The sequence below is a fragment of the Garra rufa genome, chromosome 25, assembly GCF_049309525.1.
Source record: "Garra rufa chromosome 25, GarRuf1.0, whole genome shotgun sequence".
Lineage (NCBI taxonomy): Eukaryota > Metazoa > Chordata > Actinopteri > Cypriniformes > Cyprinidae > Garra > Garra rufa.
The window spans coordinates 24,391,867-24,413,477 of record NC_133385.1 but is presented as its reverse complement, the minus strand read 5'-3'; the positions used below and the strand labels follow the sequence as shown (position 1 = coordinate 24,413,477).

Here is a 21,611-nt window from a genome sequence, read left to right as displayed (position 1 = left end):
CATTACAGATTAAACTGATTCATGAAAAGGTACCAGAAATGAGTCAAAATGCCAGATGGCGACTTTTCTTTTTCTCAATTTTGAATAATGGCAAATGAATCTTTAACATAGAGTTTTGAAACAAAACATCACAGATTAAACTGACTCATGAACAGTTCACAGAAATGAATCAAAATACCACATGACGACTCAGGAATGAATCAAAATGCCACATGACAACTCAGGAATGAATCAAAATGCCACATGACGACTCAGGAATGAATCAAAATGCCACACGACGACTCAGGAATGAATCAAAATGCCACACGACGACTCAGGAATGAATCAAAATGCCACGCGACGACTCAGGAATGAATCAAAATGCCACGCGGCGACTCAGGAATGAATCAAAATGCCACGCGGCGACTCAGGAATGAATCAAAATGCCACGCGGCGACTCAGGAATGAATCAAAATGCCACGCGGCGACTCAGGAGTGAATCAAAATGCCACACGACGACTCAGGAGTGAATCAAAATGCCACACGACGACTCAGGAATGAATCAAAATGCCACACGACGACTCCGGAATGAATCAAAATGCCACACGACGACTCAGGAATGAATCAAAATGCCACATGACGACTCAGGAATGAATCAAAATGCCAGATGGCGGCTCATTTTGCTCAATTTTGAATGATGACAAATAAATCTTTAACAGAGTTTTGAAATGAATCGTTACAGAATAAGTGATTCATGAACAGTTCACATAAATGAATCAAAATTCCACATGGTGATTATTTTTTCTCAATTTTTAAGTGATGACAAATGCGTTTCTTAACAGAGTTTTGAAATAAATCATTACAGTTTAAACTGATTCAAGAACATTTCACAGAAATGAATTAAAATGCCCCATAGCGACTCATTTTGCCCAATTCTGAATGATGACAAATTAATCTTTAATATAGAGTTTGAAACTAATCATTACAAATTAAATGTATTCATGAACAGTTCACAGAAATTAATCAAAGTGCCACATAGTAACAAATTTTTCTTGATTTTGAATAATGACAAATGAATCTTTAACAGTTTTGAAATGAATCATTACAGACTAAACTGATTTGTCAACAGTTCACAGAAATTAATCAAAATGCCACATGGTGACTCTTTTTTTTTAATTTTGCATAATAACTGTTCATGAATCAGTTAAATCTGTAATGATTTGTTTCAAAACTCTATGTTAAAGATACATTTTTCATTATTCAAAGTTAAGAAAAAATGAGTCTCCATATATGTGGAATTTTAAATGTTAAAATGTTTCAGTAAAAATCTTCGATAATACTTAAAGCCTTTATTTATAAAGCATGATAAATGTTTTCATAACGCATTTTATAAATAACTTTTTACATCTGAAATTGGTTGTTTGTCATGTATTTTAATGCATTTTTGTGAAACAATTAATAGTTAAGTATTATAATGTTTTACAACAGTGGTTACAATTATTGAGATCATACAATGATTTTAACATAAAATAAATGCATAAAAAATACTTTTATAATGCATTTTATATGAAAACTACAAGTGTTACAAAATCTTCTTTAATACTTTGTATTGATGCATATAAATTTAAATAATTAACTATAATTTAAATATCAAAACTGCGAAAACTGCCTCGCTTTTATAAAATATGAAGAGTATTCATTTTATAAAATAAATAAATTATTAAAATGAATACTAAAAAGATTAAAAGTAAAATTAATATTAAAATCATTAACATTACAATTAAAATAATAAAAATTAAGGACGTAAAACTATTTATAACTCAATATATTCTAGCCTTAAGCCAAGAGTGTCACTGTGACGCGCTGCCTCTGTTTTTAATGGTCCGGCCTGACCCTGTCAGACAGATATGAGTATCACCGCACCATCAGAGGTGGTAATTCATTACCGCTTCCTTGTGGCTCACCTGCGCGGCGCATCCTCCGGCCCCGGAGCGGCACGCTAACGAGAGATGACAGGGTGGCGAGAGCGCGAGGCGAGGCTGAATGTGTTCATTAGGAAGAGGATGACAGGTGCTGAGAGGAGAACAGGGAGGCTGAGCCGCAGCGACTGGCCTCTCTGATCAGAAGGGCACAGCTGGATTTCTCAGTGTGTCCACCTGAGACGCGACCCGCCTGCCTGTCCGCCCAACCAGATGTTCCACACCTCACAGGACGCTTGATTTATTATTCAACCCACTGATTTAATGGGGTCATCTATGTTGACCATGAGATTATGTGATTATAAAATTTGTTTCTCGAGGTTGTTACAGAATATTACAGGTTAAAATTCATACCTAAGCACTGAGGAAAAACTGAAGCCACAAAGCGGATGAACCACAGATGTCACATGGACTATTTTAACAATGTCCTACTACCTTTCTGGGCCTTGAACGTGGTAGTTGCGTTGCTGTCTTTACAGGGTCAGAAAGCTCTCGGATTTAATCGAAAATATCTTAATTTGTCTTTTGAAGAAGAATGAAGGTCTTAAGGTGCGTTCACACCGGACGCGAATGAAGCGGCAAGCGCGAGTGATTTACATGTTAAGTCAATGCAAAGACGCGAATAGCCATCCTGCGGCGCGAAAAACGCGCGAATGAGGCGGCGCAAAACACGCGAATAGCGCAAATGACATTTTGAGCGTTTCAAGCGATTGCCGCGCGAAACGCGCGAGTTCAAAAATCTGAACTTTGGCGAAAATCCGCGCCGCGTTAACCAATCAGGAGCTTGCTCTAGTAGTGACGGAGGCAAAAATCTGAACCAACAATGGCGGACAAAATCACCGTTGCTGTCTGTGGTTCCTCGGAGCTGTACGATACATCTTTGGACTTTTGTAGAAACAGGAATAAAAGGGATCTTGCTAGGAATAAAGTGAGTGAAGAGGTCGGACAATCTGGTTAGTTTTAAAAAACGCTCTTTACTCAATTTGACCTACATATACATACATATTGAGACTACAAGCAAGCTAAAGCTGGCAAATTGAGCTCATTCACCTATTTTACAACTACTTTCCCGCTGACGAGTGGCAGAAGCCCCTCCCTTGACGCGAATTCGCGTCTGTTGTGAAGAAAATGTCACGCGCGAATGACGCGAATTTTACCGCGCGAATGGCGCGAGTAAACTCAAATGTTCAAGCGTTCAACTACGCGCGAATAGCGCGTTTTTTCCGCGCAAGTCGCGTCCGGTGTGAAAGCACCATTACAGGTTTGGAACGACATGAAGGTGAGCAATTAATGACAGAATTTTCCATTTTGGGTGAACTATCCCTTTAATAAAAACACATTCCAAACTACTATTATGTCTTTTATGATTCCCTTCTCATTCCCTTCAGTTTATCTCTGTCTGTATCTACAGTATCCAGTCAATCTCACTTTATTCGTTTGCTTTCTTTGTTATTGTTCTTTGTTGTTTCTTGGATCTCGTCTGTCTTCATCCTCCTTTACCTCTCTACTCAACTCAAACACATCCGTCTTTCTCCTCTCAGTCTGTCACCTCTCTGCACTCATCTGTCGCTGCCTCCTAGTCCTGTTATAGATCTTCCTCTTCCTTTGTGTGACACCCTCCACTTACTGACATTTCAATTGTCATGCTTACCGTCTCTTTCGCTTTCCCTCATTCTGTTCCCTCAGCGTTCACTCCGTAAAAGAATATGACACTGGGTGGAGCAGCTATCAGAGAAAAACACTTCCCGCTTAAAGCAAGACCGATCGAGCCAGGAAAGGGAGAATGAACAATAGACTACAGGTTAAATAAGTATTCGGCAGGGAAAATAAGAGGGCTGGTTTTTCCAGGGAATGTAGCTTTAAGTACAGGTATGTCATTCTGATTGACAATATAAAATGCAGATAAATGAGTAGTTTTAAAGGAAATACTTTTGAAAAGCTGACATCACATGGTGTGAAACCTCTATGCTATACTTCATTTAAACCTATTTTATGAAGAACTGAAGAACTTTAATACAGTTGCTTTAATAAGAGTCAATGTATAATTTATGTATATAGCCTATATAGTGTTTTATTTTTATATTTTTTCATTCAATTTCTTGAATGCTACTGATAAATACACCTACTGTACCTGAAAATTAAAGCACTGTTTGTTTCATTTGTGTATTATGTTTTATATGTAACATGTAGCCTATCTTTGTTCTTATTTTTTAATAACAAAATAAAATATTGACAAAGATTTACAGTGCTTTGCTAAAGTATTCATACCCCTTCATTTGTTTCACATTTTGTTTTGTTGCAGCATTATGTTAAACTGCTTTAAATTAGTTTTTCCCCACATTAATTTACACTCCTTACACCATAATAATGACAAAGCAAAAACCAGATTTGCAAATTTGACAAATTTATTAAAAATAAAACACTGAAATAACAGTATTCATTCCCTTAACTCAGTACATGGTTGAAGCACCTTTACAGCCTCCAGTCTTTTTGGGTCTGATGTGACAAGCTTTGCACATCTGCATTTGGCAATTATCTGCCATTCTTTGCCTCACCTTTTCACCTCTCAAGCTCTGTCAGCTTGGATGGGGGCTGGCAGACATTTTCTAGAGTCCTAGTTGTTCCAGTCGTCTTCCATTATGGATAATGCTTCTGTGAACCTTCAAGCAGCAGATTTGTTTTCTGAACTCTTCCCTAGATCATCGCCTTAACGCAAGTCTGTCACTGAGCTCTACAGGCAGTTATCTTGACCTCAGGTCTTGGTTTTTGCTATAATATGCATTTTCAGCTGTTAGACCTTTTCTGAGAGGTGTGTGCCTTTCTAAACCATACTCATTCAAATGAATTTGCCACAGTTTAACTCCACTCGAAGTGTAGTAACATCTAGAAGCAATATGAATGCTCCTGAGCTAAATTTCGAGTGTCCCAGAAAAGGGTATGAATACTTATGCAACGGGATCTTTTCAGTTTTTTTATTTCTAATAAATTTGCAAAGTTGTCACAAACCTGTTTTGTGCTTTGTCATTATGGTGTATGATGTAGATGTAGATTGATGTGGAAAAAAAGTAATTTAATGCAGTTTAACATAATGCTGCAACAAAACGAAATGTGATTAAAATGAAGGGGTATGAATACTTTTGCAAGGCACTGTATATGTTCGGCCACTTTGGCCTAAATATCTGCCACTCTTTTTATTTTATATTTGGTAACCTTGGGGTTTTGGTTTTTAATGAGGGAAATTAGTTTGGCTGTACTGCTCAGACAACTGACATGTTTGCCATATCGCCCACCCCTGCTATGAAGTACTAATTGATTCAAACAACACAAAAATGATTTGCTACAATGAGGAAACAAATTCTTATTTTGTGGCCACAGATTATTTTTTTCCCCATGTCATGTGCAGGGCTCCACGCTCTCTAAATGGACACACATTTGACACACACTCGCATACGCGAGAAAGTCTGAAGGTAGAAAATGAACAGCAAGCTGGTGAGTCAGTGTGCAGAAGTGGAAGATAATAATCAATGAAGGAAATGACCGAGAATGGAAAAACCCAAGAATAGCTCTGTGATGCCCTCCCCTTTTTTCCCATTTCCTCTCATTTCTCCATTTTATATTTAACAATCATCAGCATCCCTTCCTCTGTGTCATCACATTTCACGACAGCTCGAGTCTGAAAAATCAGAATGGGTCAGGATGGGCGATCAGTGAGATGGACTACTGAGTTCATCTTCTTTTTTTTAGCAGCAGAGCATAAAATATAGATTCGTTACCAAATCCAAAAATACATTTTAAGACACTTAATGATTTTCTTTTTCTAACATTTCAATTAAATATTTTAGCGACTAAATAAATCTAAAAATACGCCTTGTTTGCTCCCAGTCATTATCTCCCAGTCTATTTGCTTAGCTGTAAAGTATTCCTTGTGTTTTTAACAACACCACTCATAAATTTACACTTCTTTGCCCTTTAAACACATGCGCATGAGTGATTTATCGAATGCTGAGCCACCGGCTAATGCCGAGTCTAACATGCAAAGCAAACAAACTTTTAAATGTCAGCTGACACGGATCTATAAAATGCACACAGGTGCGTAAATTCTTAATAGGCGCCGAGAGAGATTAGCACCAGTAGTTCAAGCCTGATTTGATTGGAACCGTGGCGCAACTTCACCTCATTAGTCTACAACAACGAACCGCTACAAAAGAAAAACGAACATGTGATCTGTGTGAATCTGAAAACCGTAATACAAAAGAGTCAAGCCTGTAGAAAACAACAAGCCGCCTTCTGGGTCGTAGAAGTGCAGTTAAAAAGCAGTGCTGTGCTTAATGGCAACACATCTGACATATGCAGATGAAATGAACCCTGAACAAAAACAAATGAACTCGCCATTAAACTGAAAGAAAGAAACCTCACTTGGCTTTTATTTTGAGAAATGTTACTGTTGCTGCTGTTTATTACTACAGAAAATTAGTTCAATTCTTCCCTCAGTTTGTAAAAGCAAGCAAAACTGTTTACAATAATATTGTATTTCCAATGGAGGTCTAACTGAAGCACACCACTGTTTTGATACTACTGCCACATTTTTTAATAGAACTCCGACTGCATGTGTCTGATAGAAAAAGGTCATATACACCTATGATGGCTTGAGGGTGAGTAAATCATGGGTTAACTATCCCTTTAAGCATTTCACTCAGTCCCCTGCTTTTACTCCATCATAAGATCTCAGTTAGATGGCAAACATGCCAATTAATGTTGGGCCCAAGCCGCCTAATTGCACTAATCTGCTAACAGCACTAGCGATGAAAAGGGTCGTCCGTGAGGACCACCCACCACATCCCTTTCACTCCTCCTGTCCCCTGGGGAAAGGCTAGTGACAGATAACACGAGGGCAAGCCAGTTGGCCAATTTCCCATCAACCCCCTGACCTTTCTGGGATGTCTTCAAAGCGGCTGATGATGGGCTGAAGCCACCTGTGCTCAGGTGATTAAGTTAAAGGGCAAAGGATTAAAGGCACTAAACTGCTTACCGCGATTAGGAAAACAATCAACAGAACGTGTAATTGTAAAAAGTCTCATTAAATTCCTAAGGAAAAGCACTGGGTTGTTTGTCATTTGGAAGCCATTAAGTCGAGAAATATCGTAAGTGACTTATGGCATACAAAATGCAGGGCCAATTAGTATGTAGTTCTGAGCAATTTATAGAAAGTGACATATTTTCTTGAACATAAGTCAAGTTATTGTAATCTGAAATTTGTTGTGAATTCCAAAAGTGTCATTTAGATTTATGCCGAATGAAGGATTTACATGACCCCAACGTTTATTGGGCGTTTATAATAAATGTTGTAGTTAATCAATGCCACTAAAAATTATATTTTATAATTTACATTCCTGTTCTGAATGCCAATATACAGTTGAGGTCAAAAGTTTACACCCCCCTTTCAGAATCTTCAAAATGTTAATTATTTGACCAAAATAAGAGGGATCATACAAAATGCATGTTATTTTTTTTATTTAGTACTGATCTGAGTAAGATATTTCACAGAATAGATGTTTTACATATAGTCCACAAGAGAAAATAATAGTAGAAAATAATAAAAATTATAAAATTATAAAAATTACCCCGTTCAAAAGTTCTTAATACTGTGTTGTTACCTGAATGATCCACAGCTGTGTTTTTTTGTTTAGTGATAGTCGTCCATGAGTCCCTTGTTTGCTCTGAACAGTAAAACTGCCTGCTGTTCTTAAGAAGAATCCTTTAGGTCCCACAAATTATTTGGCTTTTCAACATCTTTGTGTATTTGAACCCTTTTTAACAATGACGGTATAATTTTGAGATCCAGTTATTCATACTGAGGACAACTGAGGGACTGATATGCAACTATTACAGAAGGTTCAAACGCTCACTGATGCTTCAGAAGGAAAAACGGTGCATTAAGAGCTGGGGGTGAAAACTTTTGAAAAGAAAGGAGATGTGTAAATTTTTCTTATTTTCATATTCATCATATTTTCTTTATTTAGTACTGGCCTTAAGAGGCTACAGAAAATACTTACATTTCCCAGAAGACAAAATAAGTTCAATTTTTTACCGGGTCATTCAGGTAACAACACAGTATTAAGAATCAAGGGGATATAAACCTTACTAAATAAAAAATAACATGCATTTTATATGATCCCTCTTATTTTGGTCAAATAATTAACATTTTGCAGATTCTGAAAGGGGAATGTAAACTTTATGACCTCAACTGTATAGTAAAGGATTTGTTGTGGAATGATGGGAATTAAAATACATAATGTGTTTCTAAATGTTCCGTTTCATTTATAAGTATTTAAAATTATTTCTTAATGTAATAACATTTGACACAGATGCGACTTGCGTTTTTTTGACACTGTGGAAATTAAGGTACTGTAGTTCCACAAAATTCAACACATTTTCCGCCAAAATGTTCTTTTATTCAATATTAAGGAGATCTTGCACCTTAAAGCAATAATGTATAATGTGCTTACAAAAGTTAATTCAATCAAAAATAAAACTATTGCAACTCAACCCACCGTTTATAGAAAAAAAAAAGATATTATTATATTATATGCTAAGAAATGTCTGTTTTTGTTAGTTCACAGATGCACATGTGCAAATTACAGTCCCTGCTCAAAAACACAAACATTTTCATCCCAGAGGACCTTTTTCAAATGCGAAAAGCTTTTTTTTTAATCCAAAATCATCTGTTGAAGAAATCTGGGACCCTGCAATTCATTTTTGTTCTCTGTAAATGTCCCTCTGAGGACATTCAATGTCTTTTGGGCAATTGTTTTGAAAGCACACATGTCAAAATGTCAGAGAACACACACAAAAAAAATCAATGTGCTTCTTATGAAAGAAAATCACAACCTGCTTTAAAATCTTTCTTGAGATTTTAAGGATTGTGAAAATCAGACACAACTGAATAGAACAACATTAATAATCAAAGGCGTTTTGAATTGTGGGAAAAGCCATTGTTAAAAGCCACAGAGATGAAGCCATTATGGCCAAACCCCTAGACATTTAGTATCTCTGAAAACCAGAGATAAAATTTACCCCAGCTCCTGTAACAGTAGCACCACGCATGGTATTCTTATGAACACGTGTCGAAGACTGACACGGAAGAGAAAAATATCCTGCATCACACAAGCATCAGTTGTGTCGCATCATTCATCAAATGTGACCCTGAACCTCAAAACCAAAAGGGTCAATTTTTTGAAAATTGAGATTGAAAGCCAAAAGACTGATCTGAAAGCTAAAGAAATAAGCTTTCCATTGATGTATGGTTTGTTAGGACAATATTTGGCTGAGTTACAGCTATTTGAAAATCAAGAATATCGAGAAAATCGCATTTAAAATTGTCCAAATGAAGTTCTTAGCAATGCATATTACTAATCAAAAATTACGTTTTGATATAGGAAACTTACAAAATATCTTCATGGAACATGATCTTTACTTAATATCCTAATGATTTTTGGCTTAGAAGAAAAATTGATTATTTTGACCCATACATTGTATTGTTGGCCATTGCTGCAAATATACCTGTGCGATTTATGACTGGTTTTGTGGCCCAGGGTCACAAATGCTGTTTTGTGGCCTCATGGGATAGTAGAGTTTCCACTGAATGCCGGAAGTCATCCAAGCACTTTTTGCCTACTCTTAATGAGTACTGAGAATTTGGACATACTTCTTTTGTCACATACTGTTTTTCACCAAAAAAAACTTAATTTTTATGGCTTAATATAACGTAAATTATGTTTTTTACTGAAATATGTAGTAGATAAACCATGAAAGATGTAAAGTAATTAAAAAAAAATACACATCGTTTTATTCATACTTTGGACTGGGGGGGGGGGGGGGGGGGCTATTATTTCAATGATGTAAAATGGTTGCACTCGATGAGCTACTTGTGCTACCTGTTGCAATTTTTAGCACAAGACAACATGGAAAATAAAATACTGGTACAATGACCACAGCTACTGAAAGAGCTTACAGGTGACAATTGATATACACATAGGCTTAAACCAAATCATTGATTAAACCATTGATGTTCCACAACAAGGAGTTAAAACGCCCCTGGATATCGAGTGAAATCCATGTTGAGAAACTCCTTTAGTTGCTGAAAAGCGCATCCTGCCAGGATGGCATCTAGCGTTTCTTGTCTCTGCCGTCTGTAAGCTCTTTCAGTAGCTGTGGTCTACTAAAAGCCTCAAAGGCATCATGGCTAAAGTCGAGAGAACAAAGACGCAGGTCTTTAGAAAGTTTTATTCGTCCATAGGTGTCTTCCCATTCTTTTTTCTTCTTCTTAGTGCTAGGAAAGCAGTGAAGACTTACATCGCTTCTCTTGTTGCCCTTCAACCAAAAGCTGCACAATGTGACATTGTGTTAGTTTTATTTTCAGAGTTGTGTTATGGTAAAAATAGCAAGCATTTGACGTCATCGAAATAATGACACCCCCCCCCCCATAGTCCAAAATATGTTTAAAACGATGTGGGTTTTTTTAAATAACACACTTTTGTTTTTTTTACTACGTATTTTAGTAAGAGACATTGTTTATGTTATATTAAGCCACATCAAGTCTTACTTAGCTAGCACTGACCTGCAAGGCATTGTAGAGCAGCTGGTGTTCAAACTTCTTGATTCCCAGGATCTGCTGGAACATCTCATACAGCTGTTCTTTGCTGAGGATGAGTTCAGACACAGCGCTGAAAGGCATGCGTCCCTGCGGCCGCCGCTGGTCCTCTTCTCCTTTGTAGATGGCGTCGTATTTAGTGATCCAAGAGCTGAGGACAGTCTCTTTGCTCAGGCCGTCGATCTCAGGAAGGCTGCGTACACGACGCTCAATGTTCTTCTTAAAGACCTCGCGGAAGTCACTGGCAGAACAGCCTCCGCTCTGGACCATGCGTGCCACGCGTTCGCTCTTCAAGAAGCCCTGATGGGAAAAAAAGCAACAGGGTCAATATGTCAGCAGGCCTGTCACCATAACATCTTTTTGTTATGTGATATATTGCCCCAGAGATAATTGCAATAAGCAATATTATTATATCATAGATGCCTAAACAAGGCCATATCTGCAGATGAAATTTTTTTGGAAGAAGCATTTTTAAATTTGAGCTAGCACCTCATGACTACACCACATTATGTACGAGAAGCTGCGAATAACACGGGCGCAAGTGGAATGCAAAAAACATGGTGACATTAATTACATTTTATGTAAATTGAATGAGCAATATATGAGGTCATGTACATATATTGTGCAATACATTGATATACTGATTGATTCAGGTCTATATATCGGTCCATTACGATGAATAGATTTAAAGGTTTTCATATGAAGTACTGCTAAACTTGGTAAATACAAGGACATCAGAGAAAAGGCTTACATTTCCTTGAAAATGTAATAGTTCATTGGTTCCATTAAAATTCTTATTCAAGTGGTGTATAAAAAATGTTACTGCATATTTTTTTTAGATTTTTGAGGCATAAAGTAAAGCAAAACAAAAATAAATAAATAAATGTCAGAGTTATACAACTGTCCTGTTATCACAATAAAGAAAAGACAAATTTACCTTTTTTATTATTATTTTGTAATGGTCTAATATATTATTTTTTAGTAATGGTTAATATGTCAAGGTCAAAAAGTCTCTCAACATTTATGATCATAATTCCGGATGGATGGATGGATGGATGGATGGATAAATAAGGATTTGGATATTTTTTATATTTTTGAGGCATAATGTAAAAAAATAAAAATGCCAGGGTGATACAGCTTTCCTGTTATCATCATAAAGAAAAAGATGAAAGAAAAACAGATTAAAAACAGATTTTAAAAAAAGAAAACCTTTTAAACCTTTCAATTTTAACCTTCAAACCTTCTTAATTTTAGACTTTTTCAATATATTTTTTGTTTATTATTTCTTAGTAATGACTGGTCTCCTAGAAGTCTCCTAAAATTCATAATAATTCTGGATGGATGGATAAATTAGGTTTCTGATATTTTTTATTTCTTCGAGGCAAAAAATAAATAAATAATAATAATAACTAAATAATGTCAGGGTTATACAGCCATGTATTCATAAAGAAAAACAGCCTCATTACATATAGATTTGTTTTTTAAGAAAACTTTAATATTGGGTAATTAGACTTTTTTATTATTATTTTTAGTTGTTACTTGTTAGTAATTGTCAATATGTCAAGGTCAAAAAGTCTCTTAACATTTATGATAATTCTGGATGGATGGATTAATAACGTTTTAATATTCTGACTTTATTAATATTATTTTTAGTAGTATTTCTTAGTAATGACTGGTCAATATGTCAAAAAGTCTTTTAAAATGTATGATACTAATTCTTGATGGATGGATGGATGGATGGATAAATAAATAAATAAATAAATAAATAAAAGTTACCTGATATTTTTAATATCTTTGAGGCATAAAGTAAAAAAAAAATTGTATATATATATATATATATATATATATATATATATATATATATAAAATGTCACTGTAATACAACCATCTTGTTATCATAATAAAGAAAAAGATTTAAAAAAATTATTAAAACCGATTTTTTTAAAAGAAAACCTTAAATTTGAGTACTTTTACTTTTTAAATTATTATTTTATTATTATTTCTTAGTAACAACTGGTCAATATGTCAAAAAGTTTTTAAAATGCCTGATAATTATGGATAGATGCATGGATGCATGAATGGATGGATGAATAAATGAAGTTCCTGATATTTTTAATATCTTTGAGGTACAAAGTAAAGGTGATACAAAAAAAGTCATGTTACCATAATAAAGAAACGATTAAAACTTTTTTTATTTTTAAGAAAACCTTAAATATGAGTGGTTTCACTTTTTCTTAATTATTATTTTTTATAATTTTTTCTTAGTAATGACTGGTCAATATGCCAAAAGCTTCTTAAAATTTATGATCATAATTCTGGATGGATGGATAAGGTTCCTGATATTTTTCATATCTTTAAGGTATAAAAAAAAAAAAAAGAAAACGTCAAGTAATACAACTGTCCTATTATCATAATAAAGAAAAATAGCATTGAAAAGAAAGAAAACCTTTACATTGAGTAGTTTATTATTATTTTTATTCTTACTTCTTAATGACTGGTCAATATGTCAAGGTCGAGGTCTTTTAAAATGTATGATAATAATTCTGGATATTTGAATGAATCAATGAATCAATGAATACATAAGAAAAATTAAAAAAAAAAATTTAAACGTTTTTTGATAATATTAAGCTGAGTAACATTGTATTAAGATAAATATTTTTTTTACTGTTTTTTACTGTAAAAAATTTTCTTTTCTTTATCATAGATGCTCTTTTTATAGCAGTCTCAACAGTGTCTTTGTATGGTGGATTTTGTAAAGAAGGGTCATGTCCAAGTTTGGCTAACCAAATCTGCACTGAAGACCATGAAAACACTTTTTTCATGAACCGCTTTTCAGTAATTTCATTTTTTTTATATTCGGTCACCGTGTCTGGGGGAAACCGAAGTTGGTGAGGCGCAACAGAAGCAGCAGATGGAGACGAATCGCAGCTCCTAAGCGCGAGTAATGGAGCAGAACAAAGACACTTCAGCTGCCTCGTCTCAAAGGAGGCGGGGGAATATATCTGTGTCGAAACCGCCGCGATCTCGTAAGACGACAGAGATCGGAGCACAACAGGAGGCACTTTTCATAGAGGGAAACTCCACTCAAATCGCTTTTACTTGGACACCTGTAGAGATTACAATTTTTTTCCCAGATTTGAAGAATGTGTTCATTTTAAAACACATTCGACATAAGTGTCTAATGGGATACATGCAATACGAAGATATACAACACAACTTAAATACAATACAGAGAAAGGACTTAAATTTCCTTCTTGGAAATATAAAACGCACCTACTTGTTTGTTCATGAACAGTTCATTGGTTCCATTAAAAAGCCTATTCAAACGGTGGCAAAAACAATGATATTGGATATCTTGCAGTGCCTTCTTAGTACTTGAATGAGTCAGTGGGCAGGTGGCTTACTTTCCCGTAGAGAAAATGAATAGTTTTCTCCTGCCTCAAAAAGGCCACGCAGGCGAAGTGACAGACAGGCGGTCATGCTGAGAGGACACGGGCCTGCTTATTTACTCTGAAGCAGTCGAGAACTGAATTCAGGAAAATCACTCTAATGCAACTAGACATAAACGTACGGCAGGTTCTTTACGCTAAACTCCCAGATGCAATGGCCAGATGTTATAACGCCATTTCCCCTAGGTTTACACGGCTGGCCAGTAGCCAGCGTTACTTTTTTCCCCGATACTTTACCCTACTTTGTGAAATAACGAAATTTCAGTGAAAAAATAAGTCCAAAACTCTCTATTTCAACATTTTGAACAATAGGGCCCTACAGTCTTTTGTTTTCTTCAGAAATTCTTGTGTGTTTTAATCAAATGAAAGCATAAACATTTATTTATTTTTAAATCAAATTAAAAATAAACCCTTTTAGTTTTGGCAAACAAACAGAGGTTTACTGTTAAAATCAATACGTGGAAGAAAAATTATATTCAGTTAAAAAAGTTGTAATAATAATTGTCATTTTTTTTCTACAATTAAGTGGCTAATCTTGTTGTAATATTTATTTTTTATCATTTAATTGTTTTACGTAAATTATTTAAATAGGAATATATAAACACCTACATTGTACTGTACAAAAGTAATACAAGACTACACTGTAAAAAAACAACAATTTGTTGAGTCAACTTAAAATAATTTGTTACCCAACTGCCTTTAAATTTTAAGCTGAATCAACTAAATCGAAGTTCTCACTTAGTACAACTTAACATTTCTTGTTGACTAAACTTTTTTGAGTTGACTGAACTTAAAATTTTAAGGCAGTCAGGAAACAAATTAAATTAAGTGGACTCAACAAATTGTTTTTTACAGTGTAATATTGTTCTGTTACATGTTAACCCGTACTTTTATTTTGACAGGTTTATTTTGACAGGTTGCCGTGAATTCTCATACATACAGAGGCAAACAGAACATGCAGGATTCATATTTAAACCGTCTTTTTGCATTTCATTTTTTACAGACACTAGTCCATATCGCGATCCGAATTAAGAGACAGGGCAACTTTTGATTTATTCATCCAAAAATCAACGAATTCCATGACATTCTGCGCTATAGTAAATTCGTTTTTTATGAATGGAGTCCGCGATCACGTCCGGGTTTTCTAGGAGGAGACGTTAAACGCACGACCATGTAGAGACAGAAATGACATGCTGTTGTGTAACTAAAATAAATAACATAAGGCTATTTAGTTTGTTTAATAAAAGAACAAGGTGTAGACCTGTTCTATAGGAAAGATAACCTTAAATGACAAATGACTTCTAATGTGATCTAGTGCTATATAGAAAATAAAATTAACTTGAATTTTTTTTTTTTGGGGGGGGGGGGGGGGGTCTAAAATAATGGCAGGGGAAATTGTGAATTTCCTGATCATTTACTCATCCCAATGTCATCCAAGATGTTCATGTCTTTCTTTCTTCAGTCAAAAAGAAATTAAGGTTTTTGTGGGAAACATTTTAGTATTTTTTTGTCTTGAACAAGCTCTGAGATGCGCATCTATGCCTTCATGCATTACGTAATCATGTTGAAAAGGTTCAAAACGGTACGGTAGGGTAGGGTGAAAATCTCCATCTCATTTTCTCCTCCAACTTCAAAATCATCATAGGATTTTTTTAACATTTAACTTTCTTTGTGCGTTCGCTTTGTAAACACTGGGTCGGTCCTTCTACCTACGTCACGCATGACCTTTCCAACATGACTATGTAATGCGTGCAGTTGAGCTAGTGCAAGACATTCTTGGAGAAACAAAGTCACCTACATTTTGGATGCCCTGGGGGTAAGCAGATAAACATCAGATTTTCATTTTTTGGGTGAACTATCCCTTTAAATGAGTTTAAAATTCATGTAATATTGTAAACTGTTGTATTCACCCAAATAAATTCAATTTGTCCTTGCTTAATAATAAATGTTAATCTTTTGATTATTGCTGTGATTGTGTGATTTAAAAATTTTCAGGCCATTTTAAGCCAGCAATATAATAATTTTGACTTTTCAGTTGACTAAATAAAACAACCCAACATGTTGGGCAAAAACATTTAACTCAACCAGCTGGGTCAAAATAACACGCCATGTGTTCTGTCCAATATTTACCCATTGCTGAGCTGCCAAATAACCCAAGTTGGGTTGTTTTTAACCCAGAGTGCATGCTGGTGGGTAAAGCAAGTGTAAACAAGGTCTGCTATTTGCACTTAGTGTGTAAACAGACACCCAGTTATTATTTCTGGACATTTTACTTGAATATTTCATAATTTTATGATAAATATATGTTTAAAATATTAAAACATGTAAGGCACTCAAGGCCATTTAAGTCCAGCAGTTTTAGTATAAATTATAGTGACACAAAATAAATTCCCTGCTTATTGTTTTGCATGGAAAATATAAAATAAAAACTAATTTTTCCTCTCCCTTTTGGCCTTCCATCCACACCGTGATGGCATTTTTGTCAAGGAAAACTGAGCTTTTTGAAAATGAATGATATGATAAATCTCTTGAATTTTCACGTTAAAGTGTGCATTTTGAAAACTTTGACCCAAATTTAGTTATGTGACTCATATTATACCAACAGATATTTAAGTTTTTACCAGTATTGTGCCTGTTATGTGCAATTTTCACATTCTTGCTAAAGTTCTGTTTGCTCATCATATTACACTCCTCCAAAGGTGACAGAAAATGTACTCACGGTCGCCGTTTTGTGGCAAAACATGAGTGAGCACGACCTGGACGCGTCAGTAAATAGTGAGATATTTTCGTAAATAAAATGATCCTGCCAGAAGAATTTATGTATTTATGTCAAACTTATGTCTGTATGATCTCAGTGAGCGAGGTTAAGCAAATGTAACATTTTCCGATGATTCAGTGTGGATGAGAAACTTTTGGAAAACGCTAATGTGGACGGAGAGCGTTTTGAAAAAAAAGAGTTTTCAAATGTATCCGAATTAATGTAGATGTAGCCTGACAGGCATAACCTAAAAAGGACACTGAGCAGTTGGTGCTTCTTTAAATGCAGGAAACCCAGACGGCAAACTCAGTGTTTCAGACCGTTTTATTTCCTTACCTCCCTCACACGCAGCTGTCCAAACTGTACCACCTGTATGTTTTGTACAGTGAGCGCTTATATAATATACGCCTCTACAGACTGTTGCTACTACACAATGGTGTCCAATGCCTCCGTTTTGAGGTGGTGAAAATGTCAAACATTATTACTAATGAATCGGCCACCAAGGGATTTCCTCTCTCCCTGCTGCTTGACTTAATTGGCGGTTTAAAATCTCATTCAATTATTTATAACCAACAGTGTGCAGAGCTGTGCTCTGTCTGTAGAGAAGAGATTAATAAGATACAGAGCCATTTGTGTAATTAAAGCTAATATGAGGAATTCATCCTGGCAGAAGAATGAAGAAGAATGTCCTAAGAAAGATGGAAGATTAGCTCAGGAATAATGGCCGAGCTGCCATGCTAGCAGTGGGAGCAGGTTATGAAGGAAGACTGGGAGATTATATTGGTGTATTTGACTCCATGGGGGGCGGCGTGTCGGTGATGAACACAAGGAGGGAGAGATTATGAGCGTGTGAGAGCCACAAGTCTGGAGGGTGATGATTAATTAACAGAAAGGTTTAGCGATGACAAACATTTTCAGTTTTGAAAGGTGATTTCACAGGCGTTATGTATTAACATTTATTTGCAGCTGTGTCTCAAATACCATGTTTATTCTTACATTATTGCTCTGTTCCAAAACCTAGTGTGTTGTCTACCTAGAAAGCGTCATAGACATTTTTAGGGCAGATTTTTTTTTAATTACTAAATTTAACGTATATAATTTTTACTGTTATAATAAAGCAAGGGGATTTAAAAGTCTTCTAGTATGGAGTGAACCTTTAGCAAACCTGCAGAAATAAAAAAAATAGCATTGTATTTAAAATAAAAATGTTTTGTACTAAACTTTGATCAATCTAATATGGAAGCCTGTTATATGCCACTCCATATAAAAACCATAATAAACGGTAATTGCAACTTATAATTTCACAATTCTGACTTTTTTCTCCAAATTGCATGACATAAACTTGCAATTGCAAGTTATAAAATTAGTTTATGTCTTGCAATTCTTACTTTATAACTCACAATTGCAAAATAAACTCACAATTTTGAGAAATAAAGTCAGAATAATTCTGACTTTTTTCCTCATAATTGGAAGTTTATATCTTGTAATTCTGACTTTATGACTCGCAATTTTGAGAAATAAAGTCAGAATTGCGAGATAAAAAATTAATTCTGACTTTTTTCCTTAGAATTGCAAGTATCTCATAATTCTGACTTTATAACTCGCAACTGTGAGTTTATAGTATCCAATTTTAAGCAAAAAAAGTCAGAATTGTGAGATATAAACTCAATTCTTTATAACTTGCAATTGCAATCTCACAATTCTGATAAAAAAAGTCAGAACCGTGACAAAAAAGTCAGAATTGCGAGATATAAACTCAATTCTGACTTTTTTCTCAGAATTAAGTTGCAATTGCGAGTTTATCCGGCAGTTCTGAGAAAAAAAGTCATATTTTTTCAGAAAAAAAAATCTGCGATATAAACTCAATTATTTTTGTCTCAAAATTGCAAGTTTATATCTTGCAATTCTGACTTTATAACTTGCAAAAAAGTCAGTATTGTGAGTTTATATCTCACAATTCTGAGGAAAAAGTCAGAATTGCGAGATATAAACTCAATTCTGACTTTTTTCTCAGAATTAAGTTGCAATTGCGAGTTTATCCCGCAGTTCTGAGAAAAAAATCATATTTTTTCAGAAAAAAAAATCTGCGATATAAACTCAATTATTTTTGTCTCAAAATTGCAAGTTTATATCTTGCAATTCTGACTTTATAACTTGCAAAAAAGTCAGTATTGTGAGTTTATATCTCACAATTCTGAGGAAAAAGTCAGAATTGTGAGATATTAACTTTCAGTTGTGAGAAAAAAAGTCAGAGTTTCTTTCACAATTCTGAGGTTTTGTCCCACAATTCTAAAGAAAAAAGGCAGAACTGCAAGATATAAACTCAATTCTGACTTTTTCCTCAGAATTTGTATCTCGCTATTCTGACTTTATAACTTGCAATTGCAAGTTTATATCATGCAATTCTAAAAAAAAAAAAAAAAGTCAGTATTGTGAGTTTATATCTCACAATTCTGAGAAAAGTCAGAACTGTGAGGAAAAAAAGCCAGAATTGCGGTACAAACTCAATTCTGACTTTTTCTCAGAATTGAAAGTTTGTCTCGCAATTCAGATTTTTTTTTCCTCAAATATGAGCAATGAAGTTTATATCTTTTTTCTTAGAAAAAAGTCAGAATTGTGCGAAAAGCCATGATTGCGATAAAAAACTGAATTGCGATTTAAACAATTTTTGTCTCAAAATTGCAAGTTTATATCTCACAATTCTAAGAAAAAAGTCAGTATTGCAAAAAAAAAAAAAAAAAAAAAAAAGAGTCTAATTTGCGAGAATTGTGAGATATAAACTCAATCCTGACTTTTTTCTCATAATTGTAAGCTTATATCTCACAACTGTGACTTCTGTTCTCAGAATTGACAGTTTATATCTAACATTTTTACATTTTTTTTATTCAATGGCGGAAACGGGCTTCCATAATCTAATGCATCCTAGCTAGATAAAATGATTTTCTTTCAGAAAACAATCAACAATCAAACTAATTTGAGTTTAACACAGTATATTTCTGGCCAAAACAGAATGTTCCAAATCAACCATTTATGAGATCCCTTCAACTACACACACAGTAGACATCAAGGCATCTCTCTAGACTTCAAAAAATGAGCTTATTCAACCATCTTGATCTGTACCACAGGATATAGATGACTAATGAAACACTATACCATGCCAAAATACAAAGTGCGTGGCGAGCTAAAACAGTTTGTCTGGTATCAAATTTGAACAAATACCCTTTGAATCCAAACTAAGCCCGGAGGGGTGCGATTTACTACTCATATACCAGAGCCTCAAACGGTCAAAAGTTAAAGATTGTTTATAAAGCTGTCTCATAAGGTCTGGAAAAGACTGAGTGCGGCAGACCGTATTATACGCTTCCTCATGAATAAAACATAGCTGTTATTCGCACTGGGCGGCGTGAAACATTAAAAACAGTTAAATCTTCTTTCTCCCCTGCTTTCTCACTCTCTTTTTCGAAATCTAGATGGAGTGACTCGATCAACATCTATAGGACGGCTCATTGCTCAAGAGCCTGAGAAAATGACTGCGAAACTGCTTATCGCAAGCCGCTCATTCGAGCTCTTTTGTTTGATCTCTTAAACAACAAGCAATCCCCTTACATGTGTATTTATATGAATATGAATGTTGAATCACATCTCCCACTGGCAGAAAATCTGCTCCATTTATATCTCTATTGTGTTCAAATTCGCTCGAGCGTTTCCTCTTATCGGCTTTCCTGTGAACTCAAGCTCTGCCCTCGGACTCGCTCCTGGCAGTCCGATTACTCACATCTGAATAGAAATCTGTGCTTCTTTCCCAGCCTCAATCGTACTCTGAGAAAAAATATCTTATGGGGAATCACCTTAAACTTGAAAACGAGATATTTTATGCAATGTTCACGCTGTTTTCAAAGATGTATGGTGCAAGTTTTCATTGGCAGCAGGAAGAAACCTAATGACAAAGAGTTTGGCAAGACAAAACCGCTCTGGAAAGTTTCGAGGAGAAAAAGCAGAGGCCAAATGAGAGGGACTGGAGGTAATGAGCAGTACAGGATCATGTCTGGACATACAACCAATTCTGTATAATTGGACAAACCCCATAAAACTAATCAGACCTACAGTGCATTGAGTTTGTTTGGTGCATCTTTTCTGTGACACTGAATGTAGAGGAACTGATGAAGTAAGGTACTGAACTACAGCTAAAAAGAGAAAGACAGAAAAGTAGGGAGTTTTTCCTTAGTTTTGAAGTAAAAAACCAGAGCAGTGGTGCAAATGTGTGTCAGAAGGAAATGTGGAATGGGATTGAGAGAAAGAAAGGGACCAAAAACCTATGTTTATGGCTCTGACAGCCTTCAAAGTCGGCGCCTGCAGCTATTCTGTTTGCAATGCTGTCAAACAGTAATCCAATTGAGAACCACAGGGTGGTAAACACATGGGAAAAGAGTAAGAAACAAATGTGAGATTGAGAGAGAGAGAGAGAGCGAGTGAGAATGTGGAAGGGGCAGGGAAGGAACAAAAACAGCAGATCACGACAACCTCAGGCTGAATGTGTGGAGAAATGATTCTGCCCTGGCTAAAGGGCAAACGACTTGTAACAAAACAAACAAATCGTGACTCTTGTCTATTGTCTTGCGTGTTTGTGTTAGGAATGTGTTTAAAAGCAAAGGTTGGTTGATTCCTCAAGACACCCTGTGAGACAAGGATGAAAAACTCAGAAGCAGAGGGACTGGTCAAAATGTGAAGTGCAAGACTTGAACACAGTGTAAAACAAACATAGAAGGGCTTCATTTTGGTGCGGTTGTGCAAAATCG

The 21,611-nt window shown here is 35.3% G+C and overlaps 1 protein-coding gene across 1 annotated transcript in view; it reads right to left on the bottom strand.

The window, feature by feature from the left end:
• The window catches only part of LOC141301414 (calcium-dependent secretion activator 2-like), a 61,502-nt gene extending 50,606 nt beyond the window's left edge, over nucleotides 1–10,896 (bottom strand). The window contains exon 1 of the mRNA XM_073831647.1: nucleotides 10,576–10,896. Within this exon, the coding sequence (XP_073687748.1) occupies nucleotides 10,576–10,878 (303 nt within the window). The 5' untranslated portion in view covers nucleotides 10,879–10,896. The remainder of the gene's footprint in view (nucleotides 1–10,575) is intronic.
• Between the last annotated feature and the right edge of the window lie 10,715 nt (nucleotides 10,897–21,611).